This window comes from Phoca vitulina, unplaced genomic scaffold, assembly GCF_004348235.1.
Source record: "Phoca vitulina isolate PV1807 unplaced genomic scaffold, GSC_HSeal_1.0 scaffold17, whole genome shotgun sequence".
In the NCBI taxonomy this organism is placed as follows: Eukaryota; Metazoa; Chordata; class Mammalia; order Carnivora; family Phocidae; genus Phoca; species Phoca vitulina.
The window spans coordinates 35,890,607-35,909,838 of record NW_022589720.1 but is presented as its reverse complement, the minus strand read 5'-3'; the positions used below and the strand labels follow the sequence as shown (position 1 = coordinate 35,909,838).

The following is a 19,232-nucleotide window of genomic DNA, read 5'->3' as shown; positions in this document are numbered from 1 at the left end:
TCGGGCTCCCTGCTCCACGGGTAGCCTGCTTCTCCCTCTCCCACTCCCCCTGCTTGTGTTCCCTCTCTCACTGTCTCTCTCTGTCAAATACATAAATAAAATCTTAAAAAAAAAAAGATGTAAATCAGGCTTCATCCTCTGCTGCTCACCTGCCAAGTTGGAAAATACATGGGCTAGTTATAGTCAATACTGTGAATGGTGGCACTCTGAAATTTTAATGACTTTCAGTTACAAATTGTGGGCCTAAATTGATATTATTATGATCCATGTGGCCCTGTAGGGACCAAGTTTACTCAGCTTCATACTCCTTACCAGCATCAAGCATGTATCAGATGCTCTCTCTATATTCACTTATTGAAATAAAGTAAGAAGGAATAAAACACCTTTTTTCAGCTTATGTCACTTTCTTATTGCTGTTGATAGTGTGAATACTACTAATAATATGAATAAATGATATTAGACCATCTTGAAGGATTATGGGCTTGTTTTAGGCATAAAGAGTGTGATGAGAACCCTTACAATTATATTCAGCTCTGCAGTAGGGCTAGGCCAAGAAAAGAGAACTCCTTAGCAAGGGAACAAAGATATCAAAGCTTATGTTTTGCGAGTTTCACAGAACGGATGATGTAGAACAGTTCATTCCTTCCCATCCGCACCCTCCTGGCTTCCTATCTGTAAGTCAATAGCATCTGCTTTCATCTTCCTGAGATATTTCCTCTTAAATACAACCTCTAAGTGAGCTATGCCCAAGAATGGAAAAACAATTTTTTTCATTAGAAAAAGAATGTTGATAGGAACCTTTTTGGCTGTGTGTGTATGTGTGTGTGCATGCGTGTGTGTGTGTGTGTGTGAGAGAGAGAGAGAGAGAGACAGAGAGAGATGGAGACAGAAAGAATATGAATGAATGAATATTAGATGTGAGTGGAAGAAATGTTTTGTATTCTTGATAGCCCGGTGAGAATGTCAGAGGGTGCTATGATTTACATATTAAATTCATTAAAGGATTACTTTATGAGAAAGTGCACTCCACCTTCCAAAGCTGCTTTAGAAGTGATCAAGCCTTTGGAACACAGCTTACTGGAGAGCGAGGTTCTGCTAGGTAGATATTTTTATTAGGCAATACTGTAAAAGCTGTCCATAAGCTGAGGCAACAAAGGTGATCACTAACTTTGATAATATTTTTCATACACATAAGAAAAGAACTGGAAATCTAATTTTGCACTAGGAGTAAGTTTCTGAGCAGAGTATTAAGAAAGTGAAATAAAAAAGGCTCAGGTTTAACTTAACTGAATGAGAATGAGAAGTTTTAAGAATGCAGCCAAGACTACAGTCATAAGCCTTTTCCCCTTTTCTGACTTACTTGATAGAGTTGGGGTAGTGTTTATGGGAGGTAGGTTCTGGCCTCACAGTCAAAGAACAGTAGCCAGTGTACAAAAAAAAAAAAAAAAGAAGAAGAAGCAGCAGCAGCAGTTTTGAGGAGAGTGGGAGGGAGGAAATGGAAACTTTTTTTTTTTTCAGTAAAAGTTTTGAAAAGATGAGAGAAGCGCCAGAGGAGAACCCCAAGTCAGTTTGGTAGAGGGTAACCCAGTCTGTAACTGTAGCTGGAAAACAGCAGAAACTCTCACTGTGCAGCCGTTTTCTCTTCTCTCTCCTCATTTTATGCCCTTTATTATGGTCTCTCTGTCTCTCTTTGTTCACTCATCTTCTTTCTGCCTCTTCATGTCTGTCTTTTTCCTGGCACTCTTATTTAATTCTTCAGTGTCTTCATTTATGTTTTATAAAGAAACTACAAATGGTAGGGTAACAAAATAATTTTTTTTAAGCTACTTGATGTAAATCAGGGATTTTTCAGTAAAGAAAAGAACATAGAAAAAGTTGGAAATGTGGTCGCATTTAATAGCCCAATATATGTCTGAATATCTGTGAATGTATGAGATCTAGTTCCTCAGAGCTTCCTGAAAACATTACTTTTCACGAATAGTATACAATATAGCATTTCAGCTGCTACAAACTAGCTTGTAGTCATTTCATCTTGATAATAATATGCAATCACATTTTCTTTTTCTTACAGCTTCACCTCTTACGACTCTACCCATCCGAGAAGAAATGATGACAAAATATTCTAACCTTTCCTTGGGGAGTCATAACATATCACTGACTGGTAAATGTGTTGCCTTTCAAATAATACAATGCCCCCAGAAGTTTTTATTTTTAAGTAAGCCATTGCATTTTGCCTCATAAATTATTAATCCTTACTCATGGTCTGGTGGGAGAAACACGCCATTACCTCATACAATTAGAACATAGGATGTGGGAGTCTACCGCAATGAAGGCAGTGTGCTCTGTGTGCTGGGAGGGGGCGGCTGGTCAGACGTGGGAGCCTAAGAAGGACTCTGTAGGAGAAGGACACCTGAGAAGAAGGAAAGGTTCATTTCAATTGGCAGAGACTCACGTTTTCATCAGTTCTTGCTGGTGCATCCATTCAAATCTCTTTGCATTGAAGGGGGAATTCATGTATCCACTGGAAGACCTTTAGGCAGGGAAATTAAAGATGCTATCAAATGAGTCGATGACAGTGCTATGGAAAAATAAGTAAAGCATTCTGCACTGAAGCTCAGCTCGGCTTTCTTTTTCACAGTTTTGGATTCCAGTGGTTCAAAAGTCATCTCAGATTTTTTAAATGAGTAAGAGTAGTTGTCTATTTTAGGAACAATGTTACAGGTATAATTAGAATTTAAAGTATTGTAAACGCATTTATTGAGTCAGTAACATGTTTTATCCAGTTACTTGTCCAGTCTTTAACTGTCCTTTAGTCTTAAGAACTGTTTCTCTCTTTCTCATATGAATGAAAGGTATGCTTCCCCTATCTCCCATCTGATACCGAAGGAATGTTTGCACTGCCCTTTTTTGGTAGAATAATTTTTTATGATTTTGTACAACTCCTGTTTGTTCTCAGTCTCTATTCCGATATTTGGAGTTTATTCTTGATTGTAAAAAGTAATTACAGGGTGCCTGGGTGGCTCAGTCGGTTAAGCATCTGCCTTCAGCTCAGGTTGTGATCCCGGGGTCCTGGGATCAAGCTCCAAGTAGGGCTCTCTGCTCCCTGCCCCTTCCTCTGTTCATGCTCTCTCTCTCTGTGTCAAATAAATAAATAAATAAGACCTTTTAAAAAAAAACACTTACAGCAACACTCCTATGTTATTTTTTTAAATTAATTTTATTTTTCATTAATCGTATACAATATAGCATTTTAGGTGCTACAAACTAGCTTGTAGTTATTTCATCTTGATAATAACATGCAATCACATTTTCTTTTTCTTACAGCTTCACCTCTTACGACTCTATCCATCCGAGAAGAAATGATGACAAAATATTCTAACCTTTCCTTGGAGAGTCATAGCATATCACTGACTGGTAAATGTGTTGCCTTTCAAATAATTTTTGAAGCCATGTTTTCATGTTCTAGTTATTGATTTCCTCTGTCAGATGAAATTTTTCTTGAAGAGAGATCCGTATGAGAACATAAGTTTGCAAATCCTTTGACTGTCTGGGTCATGTTGGCAACAACATACCCCTTACTTACCCAGGAAGGACCCTGGGGAAAAAAAGGGTTAGGTGTCCAGGAAGAGAGAGAAAAAGTGGACTTTTTAGTTGGTTATTTACCTAACCTGTTTGGAGGGTTTAACTCCTAACTACTCTTTTATTGTAATACTACTATTAAAACCAGTACTCTTGCTGTTATGAAGAGACCGAGTGTTCAGAGTTGTCTGGTAGTTACCTTCTGCCTTAGCTTGATCAAATGCTAGTCACGTTGTTTCTTTCTCCCAGGCCCCTGAACTTTGGTTTGGCCCAAGTCTGAGCAAGCACTAATGCTTGACCACAGCCTGATCATTCATCCTGCTTCCCCCCACTAGTTTATCCCATTTCCTCTCAAAAGTTCCTGCTAGCCGGCTTACCCCTCCCTATAAGAGGAAAGTGTTTCTGTGTGATGTTGAGATGCTTACAGACAGATCCTTGGAGCATCTTCCTTATCGCAATAGGCTTTTTGAATAAAATCTCTTCTTAGATAAGTCTGGATTGTTTTTATTTTACAAAAGAAAAGATTTGACATTCCTTTTGAAAGACTGGATTTCCAAGCTGTGGTCGACATGGTTTGCATTTCCATGTAGGTTGTTCTGGTTGCCTTCCCATCAAAAAGTTTGGTCTTAGGCGTTCCTGAAATATAGAAGTTAAATCTGAAGATATATTTATGCTTACTAGGAACCACAGGCTTTCTTCTTATTGCTGTCGCTAGGATTTTTAACCTCCTCTATGAGTGGAATGTTTTCATGTTGTCGTATTATTGTTTACTTGAATTTGCATATATTTCTATGTTGTCCTTGTGAGATCAAGCTCCGAGTCAAGCTCCGCGCTGGGTGTGGAGCCTGCTTAAGATTGTCTCTTTCCCTCTCCCTCTGCTCTCCTGTTCATGCATGCACACATTCTCTCTCTCTCTCTCTCTCAAAAAAGTGGTTGTTAACATTGAATCTCACCAAAAAGTTAGATGATGGTGCTAAGTAGCAGGCCATGGGACCTCCTAGTGTAAGTGGGTTGTGGGATAGGGAACCAGATCGGTTATAATCCCATTCCTTCCCTTGTCTGCTGCTTATGTTCAAAATCTTCTCAGTCTTTAAGAATTAAGTCAAAATCTTCGTCTTCAATAAGGCACATACAGAGAAATACTGTTTTGGTTTCTCCGATATGTATTTAGCATTTTTAATTTATAAGTAAAAGTGAGTTGATGTTTAAAAATATTGAAACATTTTATTTGTAGTAATATATAGTAAGTTAGAGAATCTGAAAACCCTCCTATCACACATAGAAAATTTAAAATATTGCAAACATTCCTTTAAATATTTAGCTAAATACAAAAAATTAAGACAATTTCTGCTGACCAAAACTGGGTGACCAGGCACCACGCCCGTACAAATTGAAGTCATGTTAGTGTTCCTTGTGTTTGTCGACAGGGCATTTGAGTTCTAAGAGCCACAGATCTAAGAACAAGGCCTTGAATCTAGGCGAGGAGGGGAGCAGGAACTGAAAATCCCCAGAAAGCTGATCTTTCCAGAAAACTGGAACCGAAAACCCCCAGAAGGCTAGGAAGACAGTGAAAAGGGCTCGACCTGGGAGGAGGGGAGGGATGGGCAACAACAGTGGATCAACACAAGGCCATGATAAGTTGGCTTCCTGGTTTTAGCCTTGCTGAATCAAATACAAAGACTCTCCTGAGTACTCAAAGTCAAAGCCCTGCCCTCAATGACAGTTAGATTGCAAATTTACAGTACCTGCGTTATATAGGAGCTTGCAAGCTGAGAAATAACACAAACATGACCCTGGGTCTGCAGGAAAGCGAATGAAAAACATTTATGGAAGGACACATTGCTTGCTCTGGCTATGGAATCTGGACTGAGGACTGGCTCCCAAATATAAAATACAGTGACGTAGACCCCAAGACTGAGAGTCAACTAAGAAACAGTAGGATTGGATTGTCCAGAACTTCAGATTACAGAAATAGTAGGTGGAGTTATAAAAGAAGAAATATTAAAAGAGAAAAGAATATTATGCTATCAAAAAAAAAAAAAAAAAAGATAAAGCATGCTTGAAAAATAGCCAAATAGAATTTCTGGGGATGAAAACTCAACTTGTCAGAGGAAGTCAAAACCCTTTTGACCACCCTCTACTTCTGTCTCAGCTGAACTCTTTCCAGGGGTAACCTCTGTTCATAGAGTACTATGTAACATTGTTTTGTATTCTTTAATATTAGTGGTTTAAACCCATATGTATTGTTCTGAATATTTTTTATTGTCAATCAGTGTTAATTCTTGAGATCTAGCCATATTACATAGACATACCTTATTTCTTTTACTTGTGTGCACAGTATAAACATACCAGTTTTCTTAGACGTTTTCCTCTAAATGGACCCTAGTTTGTTTAAAATTTTTTCTATTGTAAACCATTCAATAATGAACACTTCTTTCTACGTATCTCTCTCTGGGAATGACTGTGTGTGTTCCTTTAGGAGATAAATGCCACAGGGTTGAATTGCTGAATTAGAAGTTATGTGCATTTTATTTATTTTATTTTTTTAAAGATTTTATTTATTTATTTGACAGAGAGAGACACAGCGAGAGAGGGAACACAAGCAGGGGGAGTGGGAGAGGGAGAAGCAGGCTTCCCGCTGAGCAGGGAGCCCGATGTGGGGCTCGATCCCAGGACCTTGGGACCATGACCCGAGCAGAAGGCGGACGCCCAACCACTGAGCCACCCAGGCGCCTGCATTTTAATTTTAATACATACTTGCAAATTGCCCTCCAAAGTAACAGTTTACCTTTTCCCTCACTCTCATATTTGATTCTCATCCTCCTTAGTTCCTGACCAGCACCACCTGATACTATTAAACTCTTTCATCTTTGCCAGCATGAGTGCTAAAAGCTGTATCACTGTTGTTTTAATTTGTGTTTTGGAATTGGACATACTTATATATGTGTGTGTGTGTGTGTTAATATCCCATATCCATTTTCCTGTTGTGTTTATATACTTTTAAACTGATGTGAGACAGCTATACATTTTAAATACTAATTTATACTTTTTATTGAAATTGCAAATATTGTCTCCCAGTTGTCTTTAAACATTTACGTGGTGTTTTTTATTGTGAAGAAGTTTCATTGTTTTGTTTTCTCCTATCATTTTTACAGAATTATTTTCATAGTTTTTTACCCTTCAGTTTTTAATCCTTTTGAAATACAGTTTTATGTACTGTGTGTGAAAGGTCACTAACTTTATTATATTATTATTTTTATATAGATAGCCAAGGTCTCAACACCCTGTACTGAATAGTTCTCCTTTTTCCTACGGCTTTGAAATATCACCCTAATCATATTCCAAATTCCTATGTGCTATTCTGTTCCTTTATTGTTTCAATGTTTTTCAAACATTCTATAGAGTTGGGCAAAGTAAGAAATAAATTTATCTTATAACCTGATTTACCACCCATGCACACACATGGGCAAACACACACACACACTAAACAAATGTTTGTTAAGCAACACCCACACCTCACAGGTGTGTTACACTGGTAGTTTCTTCTTTTTCAATCCTTTAAAAAAACAAATTTGGTGATAACTATTAACTTGACTTCCTGACCACTAATAGTTTCCAACTTGCAATCCAGAAAATTCTCCCTAATTTCTTGGTATTTTGCAGCATCATTAACACATTAATATTATTTTTTTTGAAACATTATGATACAGCTTTATATCTTTGTTCTTTTTTATTTTAACAGGTTTTCCAATGTCCTACATTTTCACTCTTTCATGTAGATTTTTTTGGAATCAAGTTCCACAACAAATACTTCTTGGATTTTGACTGATTTTTCACTAAATTTGTAGAATAATTTGGAGGAGACTTAATGATTTTATGATATTGTATTATCACCTATAATTTAGATCTCATTTGAGTTCGGATTCCTATTACATTAATTTTTTTCCTTTTTAAAAAGTATTTAGGGCACCTGGGTGGCTCAGTCAGTTAAGCTTCTGCCTTCGGCTCGGGTCATGATCCCAGGGTCATGGGATTGAGTCCCACATTGGGCTCTCCAGCGGGGAGCCTGCTTCTCCCTGCTTGTGCTCTGTCAAATAAATAAATAAAACCTTTTAAAAAAATAAAAATAAATAAATAAATGAAAAGTATCTAAAAATAAAAATTATATGTACCTAAGGTGTACAACATGATGGCTTGATACACATATATAGTGAAATGTTGCTACCGTCAACTAATTAACATATCATCTCACAAACTTATTTTTTTTGTATGATTAGTTTACCTGAAATCTACTATCTTAGCATATTTCCAGTGTTCAACACAGTAGTATTAAGTAGAGTCTTCATGCCTGTACATTAGCTCTCTAGTCTTATCCTACATAATTGCAACTTTGTACTTTTTGACCAGCATCTCCCCATTTCCCCCAGTCCCTCAGTCCCTGGTAACCATCCTTTTACTCTCTGTTTCAATAAGTTCAACTTTTTTCTTTATTTTTTTAGATTCCACATATAAGTGAAAAAATGCGGTATTTGCCTTTCCCTGTCTGGCTTGTTTCACTTAGCGTTATGTCCTCCAGGTTCGTCCGCGTTATTGTAAAAGGCAGAGTTTCCTTCTTTCTCATACCTGAGTAATAGTCCATCTTCTTTACGCATCCTTCTTTCTGTGGGCACTTGGGTTGTTTCCACATCTTGGCTCTCATAAACAATGCTGCAGTGTTCATGGCAGTGCAAATATCTCCTTGGGATCCTGATTTCATTTCCTTTAGATATATACCCAGAAATGGGATTGCTAGATCATATGGCAATTCTATTTTTAGTTTTTTGAGGAAGCTCCATACTGTTCTCCATAATGGCTGTACCAATTTACAATCCCACCAGCAGTGTATAAGAGCTCTCTTTTCTCAGGTATCTGTTGATCATTTGTATCTCTTCTTTAGAGAAATGTTTATTCAGGTCCTTTGCCCATTTTTAAATTGAGTTATTTGTTTTTTTGCTTTTGAGTTGTTGTGTTACTTATATATTGGGGATATTAGCCCCTTATCAGATTATGGTTGGCAAATATTTTCTTCCATTCTGTAAGTTGCCTCTTTACTTTGTTGAGTGTTTATTATGCAGAAACTTTTTAGTTTGATTAATTCTACATGTTTATTTTTGCTTTTGTTGTCTATGCTTTGGGGCTCATATCCATGAAATCAATGCCCAGACCAATGTCAAGAAGTTTTTCCCCTGTGTTTTCTATTTCCCTAGTTTTATGATTAGGATGGAAACCAAATTCTAGAATATGCCAAAGACCTAAGGAGGAAAGACAGCAAGAAACCTTGACATAATCTGGTTAAGAACAATTGAGGGTTCTAGAGGGGAGGGGGGTGGGGAGATGGGTTAGCCTGGTGATGGGTATTAATGAGGGCACATTCTGCATAGAGCATTGGGTGTTATACGTAAACAATGAATCATAGGACACTACATCAAAAACTAATGATGTAATGTATGGTGATTAACATAACATAATAAAAAGAAAAAATATTGTTGCTAGTACTGTACTCTTGATATCAATGCTCAGGGTAAAGGCACGTAGTAGATTTTTAGTACAGTTGTGAATGGATGGGTAAGTGAAAGGCATGTAGCAGGTGTTCAGTAAATAAGTGTTGAATGAATGGGTAAATGAAGAAATGACACCTTATCACTGCTAGACATTTGCCATTGCTTGTTGTGATTAATTTCTCAATTTTGCCTAGGTCCTTAAGTCATTCCCTCTAACTTTAAAGTCCTAGGTGGGAGGATATGATTAGTCAAATGGCATTGCCCTTAGCCTCAGAGAGTTAGAAGGAATATTTTTGGCTTACATAGTGACTGAGGGGGCTTTATTTCTCATTAAAACTTACACAGAGGGGAAGGGTTTTCAGATTCTGGTTATCCAAAAATATAATAGTCCACTACCAGAGTGTTGGATTAACTTTGTGTTAATTATTTGGAAATAATAGTAACCTATTTGATTGCTAAAACAGTTTAACTATTAGTTGTATTTTCTCTCTAACTGATATGAAAAGTTGTTGTGATACTGTCCTATTCTTTATGTTGTAGAAAAATGTATTTAATTGGTGGATTATTACTCAGTGCTATACCCTCAAATTAAATACCACATTGTTGAAAACAAGAAGAAATGTGCCTTTCTAAAATTCAAATAGAACCATGTCCCTTTTAAATTTTTCTTTGAAATAATTTTAAATCAGTTTAGAAAGTAGGGAAATAACCATTATACCTGGTACTAACGGAAATGGAGGACAATTGTGACCAGCAGGAACTTTGTTTAATGAAATTCAGCCAGCATCTTTTCTTGGCTAATTTAAGAACATTTTCCATAATATTGCTGAAGCTTTGAATTATGTTTGGTAAATCCAGCTTCATTTGTGTAGAAGCCATCCACATTTCCTAGTATTTCCCTTCCTTTTGATGCTGCCTGCATAAAATTCCCAAAAGTTTGAGAATAAGCTGTGCTTATATAACACCAGCCACATAGTTCCTAGGTCTTGAGGGATTCCCAAGGGAGGACTTCGAGATTGTGTGCATATATGTGTGTATTATGTACATAGACACACATATACATACAGACCCATACACTCTTTTATACTCAGGTTAGGCTTACAACCTTTGGGTTTCCTGTGCACATTGGTGATTTTCTATTCTAAGCTATGGAATTCAGGAACCACAGGTATTTTAGACTCTATCACATCAGTACTGCGCTGATCAGATGCATGTAAATAACTTGATAGATTCAGTGAAAAAAAAGATCATGAATGAAATTTAATTTGGGAGGAGGTGAAAATTATAAGAGGAACAATTTTCTTTTGTTATTGTACAAATTTTGAATATGAAGTTTAAGATATATGTGTTTTATTCTTAGTCAGAGGAGTTATTTTATAAACTTAGTTAAAATCCATACGGTAAGGAGCATCATATAAATGGAGCAACATGTTAAAAATAGGATTGAATGTTTCACTTTTACATGGGGGTGTTGGCTTCATGTTAGAGTGGCCATCTGAATTATTTCTATAAGGATTCTAGATGTTCCATCTATATTTTAGGATATAACATGGGACCTCACTGACTTCTATGGTAAAATAAAGGAAAGCTCTGTATTTCCTATCTCTGCCTCAGACAGAATTGTCCCATTTTGCCAGTTTTTTATGTTGTGGTACATTTAACTATTATAAATAAAAGTTTCTGCTTTTAAAGCATGTCTGGAAACACTGTCCTATGCAAGAAATTTTAATTTGCTTTTTCCACTTTTTTCTTTTTTATAAAGGAACAAAATAGACTTTTATTTCAAGTGATATGATTCCTAAATGGGCCCATTAAGGTCTAACTGTTATCATTTCTTTGAAGATTTCAAATTGCTTAAATGTCCATATACTTTAAAAATTTTAATTATGAAAATAAGAGACAGGTGTAAATTACTGTATGACTTTAAGAACAGTCTTAAAAATATAGTTCAGAAACTGAGCAAATAGGTATAGTCTTAGAAATGTAGATATCATGGATGTTTTTGCAATACTCTATGCATTGCATAGAAATGCATTGCATAGAAATGCATTGCATAGAAATGCATTGCAGTTATGGTTTGGGGGAAGTTGAAACATTGTCCGTTGAGTTCAATGGACATATTAGTTTGTTGGCTAATTACAAAATATTTTAAAGTTAGAGGTAAAACTTTTCACATATTTTTGATTTTCTGATAGGAAAGCAAGCTGCAGAAGCATCTGCGAAGTATTACAAGAAACAGGGAGGTAATGATTAGAGCTTGGAACCTGGCCTGACTTAGAGAGAGGCTACAGTGCAGTTTTAATAGAATCATTTAGTTCAAAGTGTGAATGTTTAAAATATGTTGATCATACCATTTGTCTACCATCACGTTGCTGTATTATAAATTTATTTCATCTTCTCTTAATATTTTCTTTCATTTAAAATCTCAGTTTAGGGGCGCCTGGGTTGCTCAGTCGGTTAGGTATCCAACTCTTGATTTCGGCTCAGGTCATGATCTCAGGGTCATGAGATCAAGCCCCGCATCAGGCTCCGTGCTCAGTCCAGAGTCTGTTTGTCCCTCTCTCTCCGCCCCTTCCCCTGCTTGTGCACGTGCTCGCATGCTCTCTTAAATAAATAAAATCTTAAAAAAAAAATAAAACCTCAGTTCAATAGTTTGAAAGTGATGAGGAGGTTAATTTCATTGTCATGAGAATTTCATATCTTTGGGAGTTGGTACACATAGTTGGTTATGAGAATCTGGACTCAGCCACACCCAAATTTGTATTCATATCGGTCATTATCATGATATATGATCTAGGGAAAGATAGTTAACCTTTCTTTGCCTCAGCTTCCTCCTCTGTGAAGTAGGAATGATAAAAATTGTGCTTATAGAATTGCTGTAAAGATTAAATGATATGAGGGTGCCTGGGTGGCTCAGTTGGTTAAGCGTCTGCCTTCGGCTCAGGTCATGATCCTGGGGTCCTGGGATCGAGTCCCACATCGGGCTCCCTGCTCTGCGGGGAGCCTGCTTCTCCCTCTCCCACTCCCGCTGCTTGTGTTCCCTCTCTCGCTATGTCTCTCTCTGTCAAATAAATAAATAAAATCTTTAAAAAAAAAAAAAAAAAAGATTAAATGATATGAGCAATACGGAACTTCAGGCAATACCTGATAGCTTTCGTTATATTCCCCAGTGAGATCAATATTGAGAGGAAATTAAGTGGGAAATTATTCAGCAATTAATATATCACTAAAATTTTCCTTATGATAGCTCATTTAATCCTTTCTGTAGTCTCATGAAATATGTCTTGTGCCATTTTACAAAGGAGGAAGCTGAGGTGTCCAACATAAAGATACGTGGTGTTGCCCTGTGAGTCACCTCAGGCAAGGAACCTGACACGGGGCTGTTCCCTTATGACATGGAGGTGATCGTTCATATTTTAACTTCCCGATATTTTAAGAGGCTCCAGTGAGCCACATCATTGAAAAGAGTGTGGTGCCCTGGAGTCCCCTTCTGGAATGTAAATACCTCTGTAATGCCTCCTGCTAGGAGTGATAATGCGGTCTTGTCTTCTTGCCAGCCCTCCAACAAGAAAGATGGTCTGTATTCAACCCCCACAGGGTGCCCAAGAAATAATGCAAGGGTCACAATAGCTTTCTCTGGGTGATCAGAACCTCTGGCAACTCCATGGCCTACAGCAAGGCCTGGGTCTCCTCAATTCTGAGCAAGGTGGCTTTGCCAATATAAACCCAGGGTGGGCAGAGGCCAGCAGTAATGAGTGACACTCAGCTCAGACCTGGGGAAACAACTCAAGAAATCTGCAAAGGCTTTGTCCCTGAAGCAACAACTGAGCACAGTTTTGCAAGATATGAAAGAATTTTCACATTTAGGGGAAATCCAATATATAGAAAGCAGGTTTAAGTCACAATAATGCTCTATCAACAATTTCTTAATGTAACATTCCTTTGAAGAATTATTCCTCTGTCAACATAGATTTGGTTCCCTTTATTATTCTCTTTCATAGTCACAGTGGAAGAAAGTGTTTGTTACATTACCAAAGTCTACAGACTTTGGTAGATGGTCTGTCTCCCACAAGGAAGGAAAAGAGGTAGTCAGGTTAGACAGTTAAGGCCATTTTTAACCTATGTTAAAGCACTTTCTGTAATACGGTAAGATAACAGAATATGCTATATTGGGGTGAAGACAGAGACTGTATGGAGAACTCCTTCATGAAATTGACTAAGGAAGTAAATTTCCTTGACAGAAAGACAGGCCTAGGTTTTCAGGGTACCCCAGAGCTAAAGCTGAAGGAGGAAAATTTACAGAAAACAGAAGCTTAGGACCAAATATGATATATCTTAAAACATTTTCTCCTGTTACTAGTACCTAATGTAATTTCTGGTATGCAGTAGATGCTCAGCAAATGCACAAAAATATGCAAATTCCTTCAGTTTGACCACTTCAGTTTTTTCTCTGTATAATTGAATCTTGTTAAGATCTGTCTTTACCTAGGGTTTTTTTTGTTTTGTTTTGTTTTTTACCTTTCTTTTTGTGCATAAAATTCAACTCAGCACTTCTGTAATTATGCAACTAGGTATTTCGGGCATGTGCTCACAAAGCACTTCACACTAGCTGTACTTCACTGTTTGCAAATTTTGCACCTGGTCATTGCTTAAGGAAGCATTTTTATAAAGTTTTAAAATGTAATTAAAAGTGATGTTATGCTATTTAGGTTCTGTTTTTTTTTTTTCTTTCTACATTTTGGCTCTGCATTCTGCTTTTACTGATGCCACGCTTTTGAGCAGGATATTGAGAAATGTGTTTACATAATGCAGTGCCCTCTCCCAAACACAACCCTTTTATTTCCTTTAACAGTAACCACCACTGTTCTGGTTTTTAGGGGGTCACATCCTTGCTTTTTAAAATTGTTCTATCACACAGGTGTACATCCCTAAATATTATAGTTTAGTTTTACTTTGTTTTTTTTAAAGGCGTGTTTCTAAAGTATCTTTTCATTTTTAGGTTTATTTCTTTCCTTTTTCTAATTTATCTGTTGAAAACACCAGATCGTTCATCTTGATGAGTTTTCTTACACTCTAGATTCGGTCGATCACTTTCACGGGGTGCCATTTAACATGTTTTTCCATCCTCTGTATTTCCTGTAAACTGGTAGTTGGATCTAGAGACTTAGTTTCGGTACCCCCTCCCCCTTTACTTTTTTTCTTTTCTTTTTTTTTGGGGGGGGGACAAAACGACTGCCTAGGTAGTGGGGTGTTCCTCCTTAGGAGACACACAGTTCCATGTCTGAGAGGGTTGCAGCAGATGATGTAGAATGCCGAGATCCATGATTCACCAGGAGTTACAGCTCATTGTGTCAGATTTCTAGAGTTTCTTCACTTATTGGCTGGAACTGTATAAAAAGAAAGTTTTCCTCCTCTATTATCTGGTTACCAATTGCACATTTAGTATAGGAAGAGCAGTGTACCTGTTTGGTATTTTTCCTTTATTTACTACTGCTCAAAAAAAAAAAAAAAAGTTGGCTCTAATGTATCTGCCATAAGTGGGATATAGTTATCTATATACTTATAGAGAGATATATCACCTCGTGGTTTTGTACCAGAATTTCAAATTCGATGAAAATTCAGAAGTACAGGATGAGTGTTTGAATTCTGCCGTTCATCTGTATCTTTGTCCAATCCCTACAAGTTTTTAAGGACTAGGAATGACAGAATTAGTATATCACACAAACCCACATTCTACACAAAACGTTCTTGTAATAACTGAATAACACGATTCCTTAAAGGAATCAAAGCAGTTACTCCATTCTCTCCCTTAGGTTTTGTTTGCTTTTACAGTTGGAGTGTTTCTGTACGGTCAGAGCATAGGGCCCTCCTTTATACAGTGCTCTTTCCCCTATATCCTTGTCAGCTGGAAATTTTAAGGAGATTAAGATTATAGCCTTAGGCTTTTGCTATTCTGGTAATGTAACAAACACTTTCTTCCGCTGTGACTATGAAAGAGAATAATAAAGGGAACCAAATCTATGTCGACAGAGGAATAATTCTTCAAAGGAATGTTACATTAAGAAATTGTTGATAGAGCATTGTTATTGATGACTTAAACCTGCTTTCTATATATTGGATCTCCCCTAAATGTAACTTTTACAACATCTTTTTCGTTTTGTCTTGTTTTCTTTTGTGGCTAATAGCACATTCCAGTGTGCGAGTGGAAAAAAATATCACTTTAGAACGACCTTCTAGAATAGAACTCACATGCAAATTCACGACATCTGGGGATGTGAATTCAGTAAATGTGACTTGGAAAAAAGGTGATGAACAACTTACGGATTATTGCATCAATGCCACAGGAAACATGCTGTATACCCAGTACATGTGAGTACGTAAAATTTTCACCTGCATGGCTCGATGAAATTCATCAACTTTTAAACATTTTTGATGACTGGGCATTCTTTCCTTTGCTGTCTCTTGAAGGTTATGCTAATATTCTAATTTGCATATTTACAGAATTGTTTCTATTTTAGAATTTTGATTAAATGCTAAGTCTTTTCCATTTTTATCAAGAAGTGTTTTGAGAACTAAACCTATATTAATAAATTCTCTTTAGGTTTACCATCATTAATAGCAATCAAATGGGAAACTATTCTTGTTTCTTTGAAGAGGAAAAGGAACAAAGGGGCACATTTAATTTCAGAGGTTAGTACTAATAATTTATAGAGTAATAACTTCAGCATCATATTTTTAGAATTCTGAATCCCCAAATTTTTGAATTACCATTACAATACTAAACATAATGAGCTGAAAGAAAATCATATACTTTCCACTGAATCTTAAAGTGGTGACCTTAAAAATGGAACTTCCCAGTCTTCCCAGTGGTAGCATTTGCATTTCCCAACCCATTCCCACTCCTGTCCCTCCCCTAGCTTAAATCCAGATTTTAGTGTGAAAGATGGGGCTGCCAGGTTATTTGTAACAGTCTCTTGAATTTATTTGCTTATTCATTTGTTTAGCCGACTAAACTCAGAGCTTTTATGTACTGTCCCTTTAGGCATGTGTGAGAATATGCTTTGGTGTTCTGTACCAGTGGGTCTGGGACTTGGGGGGTTTAGGGATCCATAAAATTTAAAAATAATATGGAGATACACAAAGGGTTGTGAGTTTTTGGTCTCCTCAAATAATCGGCCCTCCTTTATACAGTGATGTATAAAATCCATAGCTCTTCCCTCTGGAACAAGAAAAAGTAAAATCAGAATATTTTACTCTTACTATCATTAAACCAAAACTATAAAGGTCTTAATCTCGTAAGACAGACTAGTCACTGAGCTGGACACTTATCTTCATGAAAAACCCCTATTCTGTGATAGATTAGGGAACCACAGTGTCCGTGCTGGTATCTGGGACATGTGGTCTGTTGCCATATTAACTGTTCTGGGTTTTGCTTCACATTAATTTCCCAAGGTACATGAGAAATTGTTCTCCACTTTTCCTGAAAGTTGTGAGGTCTGGCTAGCTGCCCTGACAAAATATGGATACTGTCTCCAAGGCCGCATCAATAGCAGAATGGCCTGCTTCAACATTATCATGATTTAAGGTGGTTCGCACCTATATCCCTACATCCCTCCCTATATTCCCTCTGTTCTCACAGACTCATTTCCTTCATGTGGTTTTGTAAATGTTCTTACTTGGTAAATATAATAAATCCTTGTTTTTATGCAATTTGGTCTCTGCAAAGGCAGAAACTATTCCCATCCTTTGATTATTCTGATCATGTACATTCTCTCTTAACCTCCGTTCCTGTTTGCTTAATTTAATTTAGTGAAGGATAGATGCACCATACATTTCCTTCTCTTATTCCCTTCTTTCCCTTGTCTTTTTCTTTCCTTCCCTCCCTCCCCATCCTCCTCCTCCCTTCTTTCTTTCCTTCCTAATGAGCTAAGAGGATATTAAACACATGTACACACACACACAGTCCTCTAGTAAACATTTTATTGAATTTCCTTTAAATATGTAAAGAAGGCCTATAGATTTTGAGGGAATACTCATCAAATCTTGAGGCTTAAAGTGATTCCAGGAGATTCAATTTTAAAAATTGCTTTTTTCCCCATCTAGATAGGACTGTTTTCTAGAAATATGTACTAGTTACACCTGTTCAAAGTTTAAATATTGACTATATTATGCTTTTTCCTATTAGCTCTCTTATAATAAATTACTTAAATTATTATTTGGCAATGATCTGTCCTGCCTCAAATGTGAAAGATTAACAGAAGCATTTTATTTTTCAATATACCAATACATTCAATGCATGTGGTCTTGGAGAAAGCCTCTTAATTCCAAATCTATTTTGAGATGACCAGCCTGAATCATCTGGCTGGTGTCAGGAGCACCAACACAAGGCTTAGGTTTGAAATCAAGTGCTTGAGAAATGCAAAGAGCCACTGAATATTTACTGTGTTGTTTTTTTTTTTTCTTTTTTAGTTTTTTAAAGTAGTTTAGTTCAGTTTATTAGTTTTTAATGCCCACTTAACATTAATATAACTTTTAAGTATATACTATGTCTCGAAGATATTTATAAAATTAGTAAGTTGGCCCTTTCCAGATCTTCTTTGGTAAAATAATATTTTCCTGTAACTCGTCTAAATTGAATATTGCTTGGAGAAATAATTTCATTTGATTACAATTAAAAGGCATCTGCAGAACAATTCTTTTATAGTTATTATTTAATTAGATCCGTAAGGCTTATAGGATGGCATCTATTTTTATAAATATCCTATTATATTATGTCTCCACATGACTTGCTTATGGGTTTTCCTAAGAAGAAGGCTTATTTTTCCCTAGCAATCCTAAGTTGAGTGTGGTTGAAAAGCCTTTTTTATCCTCTATTTTAAATTCAGCCAAAAAACCCCATTCTGCCATTGACCAAATGAGTCAACTAGTGCATGAGCCTGAGTCCTTAGAACAATTCATCAGCAAAGCCCCTGCTTCTGCCTTTATGGGAGCTGGTTGATTTATTACTACCAAGATTACAAAAGGGCCTCAAATCACTGATGAGTACAATGCAAAAAAACCTGCTGACTTTGTGTGTTTGGCTGTTGATGCTAGTACAGGAGAGAGAGCAAAAGTCACACTGGAAGCTTGCAAGTGCTAACATGTCATGATTACTTTTCATTCAAGAAAGATGAGAGGTGGGCTACCGTGTTTCTCAGTAGCAGGTCAACTATTCTGATGTAGTTGCTGAAAACTTCTATAATATGCATCAGTGTTAAAATCTCTCATTAGAGGGGCACCTGGGTGGCTCAGTCGGTTAAGTGTCTGCCTTCGGCTCAGGTCATGATCCCAGGTCCTGGGATCGAATCCCGCATCTGGCTCCCTGCTCGGCGGGGAGCCTGCTTCTCCCTCTCCCACTCCCCCTACCTGTGCTCTCTCTCTCTGTCAGATGAATAAATAAAATCTTAAAAAAAAAAAGAAAAAATTAAAATCTCTTAATAGAAAAGATGCAGAAATTTAGTTGATGAAGGGTAAGTAATGGCACATAGAACTTTTGAGGAGTCTTGGTGAGATTTTGATGGTGCCAAGTGCTGTGAAGCCTCTCTTGACCTAGCCATCTGTCTTCACTAGTAAGTATCCAAGGAGTCAAAATATGGAATAGTACTATGGAAGAATCAGTTGGAACTTCAGCTTCAAACCCCAGTGCTGAAGTCTACTTAGCTGTCTTTGACTATGTGGAAAAATCTTTTCCCTAATTTGGTAATACCTAAATGTTCTTGGGCCAAAAATGACCCAGGCTGATTTTCTTCCTAGTTCATGATATAAATCTCTAACTTTACAAGTCCATAGGGCTTTGACTGTCATCAGGTAGATCCTAGGCCCCATCTTCTTAGACACTAGTTTGAATCAGCAATTTCAGCATCTTCAAACTTGGGAGTCTTCCAATCCAAGACTCTGACCGGTTCTGCCTTATCCAAAGTTTCAAAAGGTCAACAGAACATATTAGAATACTGTATCACTGTGCTTCTTTGCATAAATATTTCCAAACATAAGTAGCAGCCCAGAACCAACTGGGGCCTCTGGAGAAGTTCCAACAAACTGGTGTTTCCTGACCATGGTGCCTTTTGTAATTTA

General features: G+C 37.0%; 1 protein-coding gene across 2 annotated transcripts in view; it reads left to right on the top strand.

Moving 5' to 3' along the window:
* The window catches only part of EMB (embigin), a 44,581-nt gene that overhangs the window by 9,785 nt on the left and 15,564 nt on the right, over positions 1-19,232 (top strand). The window contains exons 2-5 of one of the 2 annotated variants that reach the window (XM_032415357.1): positions 2,072-2,161; positions 3,325-3,414; positions 15,305-15,488; positions 15,721-15,809. In XM_032415357.1, the coding sequence (XP_032271248.1) occupies positions 2,072-2,161; positions 3,325-3,414; positions 15,305-15,488; positions 15,721-15,809 (453 nt within the window). The remainder of the gene's footprint in view (positions 1-2,071; positions 2,162-3,324; positions 3,415-15,304; positions 15,489-15,720; positions 15,810-19,232) is intronic. The other variant, XM_032415358.1, reaches the window with a different exon arrangement.